The following is a 1,938-nucleotide window of genomic DNA, read 5'->3' on the forward strand; positions in this document are numbered from 1 at the left end:
TATATAATGTACCGAGTGAATTATATAATCTATAAATTTAATCATTTATTTTAAGCTTTAATAAATGTATTCGTCATACTGTCGCAAAATACACGCTATACTAACGAACCGCGTTTTTCTTTTATCGCGGTCGCGTATCCTTTCCCACGATAATAGCTCGCGCATCTCCTATTTTATACAGATGTCCGTCAGAAAAGTGTTCGATTATCTGATTAGTGTTATTATAATAAAATTAAAATAAATCTATTTTATTTTAGTATTTTATATTATAAAATAAATTTATATTTATATATAAAACGAATACTATTTTTATCGCGAGCGCGTATCCTTCCGCGATAAGAGAGCGCCAACGCTTACTACGAAAGAAAGATAGCGCGAGAGCGAGAGGATATCGAAGAAGGAAAGAGAAGCGAAAAGAACGCTTCGTTTAATATATAGTATTTATTCATAAAGAATCACATTTATTCATAAAGAATCACATTTTACAAATGCGTAATACACGAAATATATAAGTATAAACAAAAATCAAATTTTATTAACGCGTGAAGTTACAGCTCGAAGAACGGCTGTGATTCGGGCTCGTAACCCTCTAATTGTACATTCGCTGGCGGTTCATTCTCGTCGCCCGTCGACGGTTCGGCCTCGTCCTCCATCGGCTGCGATTCGGGCTCCTCGTCGATTAATTGCGATTCGGGCTTCTCGTCGATCGGTCGCGATTCAGGCTCTTCGTCGATTGGCCGCGATTCGGGTTCCTCGCTGATTGGCTGTGGTTCGGGCTCCTCGCTGATTGGCCGCGATTCGGGCTCCTCGTCGATCGGTGACGCGATAACTCGCCTATTCTCGTGTTCGTGAAGCCTGTCGATTAATTCAGGGATGGCGAAGTCGCGATCGCGAAACTCAAATTGCTCGGGGGCTAGCGCGACATCGCGTTGGCGAGCGTCGCGCAACGCGCTGTGAACGTTTTGCGCCTGCGCGAGCATAGTCCTCGTCTTCGTAAATAAATCATAGAGCGATTCTCGCGCCGTTCTTATACAATCTTCTATCTGTTGTCTAAAGTAAAAAAGTAAAAGGATTATTACAAATTATAATTTATTATAAAAAAGTATTATAAAAATTTTAATCGAATACTTACATTGAACGCGCGATATCGATGTCTCCATCCAGCTGAAAGTTCAGTCTGAGCAAATCCGGACTGTTCTCGATAATGCCTCGCGCCTCCTCGCGCAAATCCGAGGCGAGATCTCCCAAAACGTAAGACTTTATTGTAATTAAATCACCGTTCACATTAATATAATCGGCCGCGTTAATTATCTGCTCGATTCGTTCCATATCGAGTAGTTCGCGACTGATTTTAATTCTCGTTATTTCACACCTCGCCACTTTGCTCTTATACCGTTTCGCGCTTCGTCGACTAGTCACTTTACTATTTCGCGAGCGAGAATACTTTGACGCTTCTCGAAACGATCTCGCGTTTATAAAGATCGACGCGCGGATGCCGCGGTACGAGCGGAGATAAACAAGTAATAAAAATAGATATAGAGGAAAATATATAACAAAAAATAATGTGATAAGAGGGACTCCAGCGCCTGCTAAATAACGCGCATACCGGATACGCGATCAATGTTTATCGTCGCCGGAAAGGGTACGTTTCTCTAATCGCTCGTCAAGTGTTCTTCTTAGAAGATAAACGAATAATAAAAATAGAAATAATAAAAAAGTAAAACCGCGAGAGGAACTCGAGCGTCCGCTAGATAACGCGCATCCCAGACGCTCGGCCGATATTCGCTCATCATCGAAAGGTCGCGTCCCTCTAATCGGGGCGAACTGCGACTCTTTTTCGAACGAATCGCGTTTTCTCTTCCCCCACCCGCGTCAAATTCGTCAACGATATCGCAGGAATATAGGCAGTCCCGGGGGAGCCCTAGCTCACGCGTTCTT

The 1,938-nt window shown here is 42.7% G+C and overlaps 1 protein-coding gene across 1 annotated transcript; it reads right to left on the reverse strand.

Moving 5' to 3' along the window:
• Positions 1–548: 548 nt before the first annotated feature.
• On the reverse strand, positions 549–1,512 carry LOC115242173. The gene is made up of 2 exons (XM_029818260.1): positions 1,133–1,512; positions 549–1,050 (listed from the first exon to the last, which is right to left on the reverse strand). The coding sequence occupies exons 1-2, from the start codon at positions 1,327–1,329 to the stop codon at positions 549–551; spliced, it is 699 nt and encodes a 232-aa protein (XP_029674120.1). The 5' UTR covers positions 1,330–1,512.
• Positions 1,513–1,938: the final 426 nt, after the last annotated feature.

Source organism: Formica exsecta, unplaced genomic scaffold (assembly GCF_003651465.1).
Source record: "Formica exsecta isolate Colony F162 unplaced genomic scaffold, ASM365146v1 scaffold576, whole genome shotgun sequence".
NCBI classification, from domain to species: domain Eukaryota; kingdom Metazoa; phylum Arthropoda; class Insecta; order Hymenoptera; family Formicidae; genus Formica; species Formica exsecta.

Bases quoted from the DNA above. Each gene is read 5' to 3' on its own strand.
- LOC115242173 (XM_029818260.1), bottom strand. From the start codon at position 1,329: ATGGAACGAATCGAGCAGATAATTAACGCGGCCGATTATATTAATGTG. The intron at 1,051-1,132 runs GTAAGTATTCGA...TTTTTACTTTAG, and splicing joins ATCGATATCGCGCGTTCAAT to ACAACAGATAGAAGATTGTA.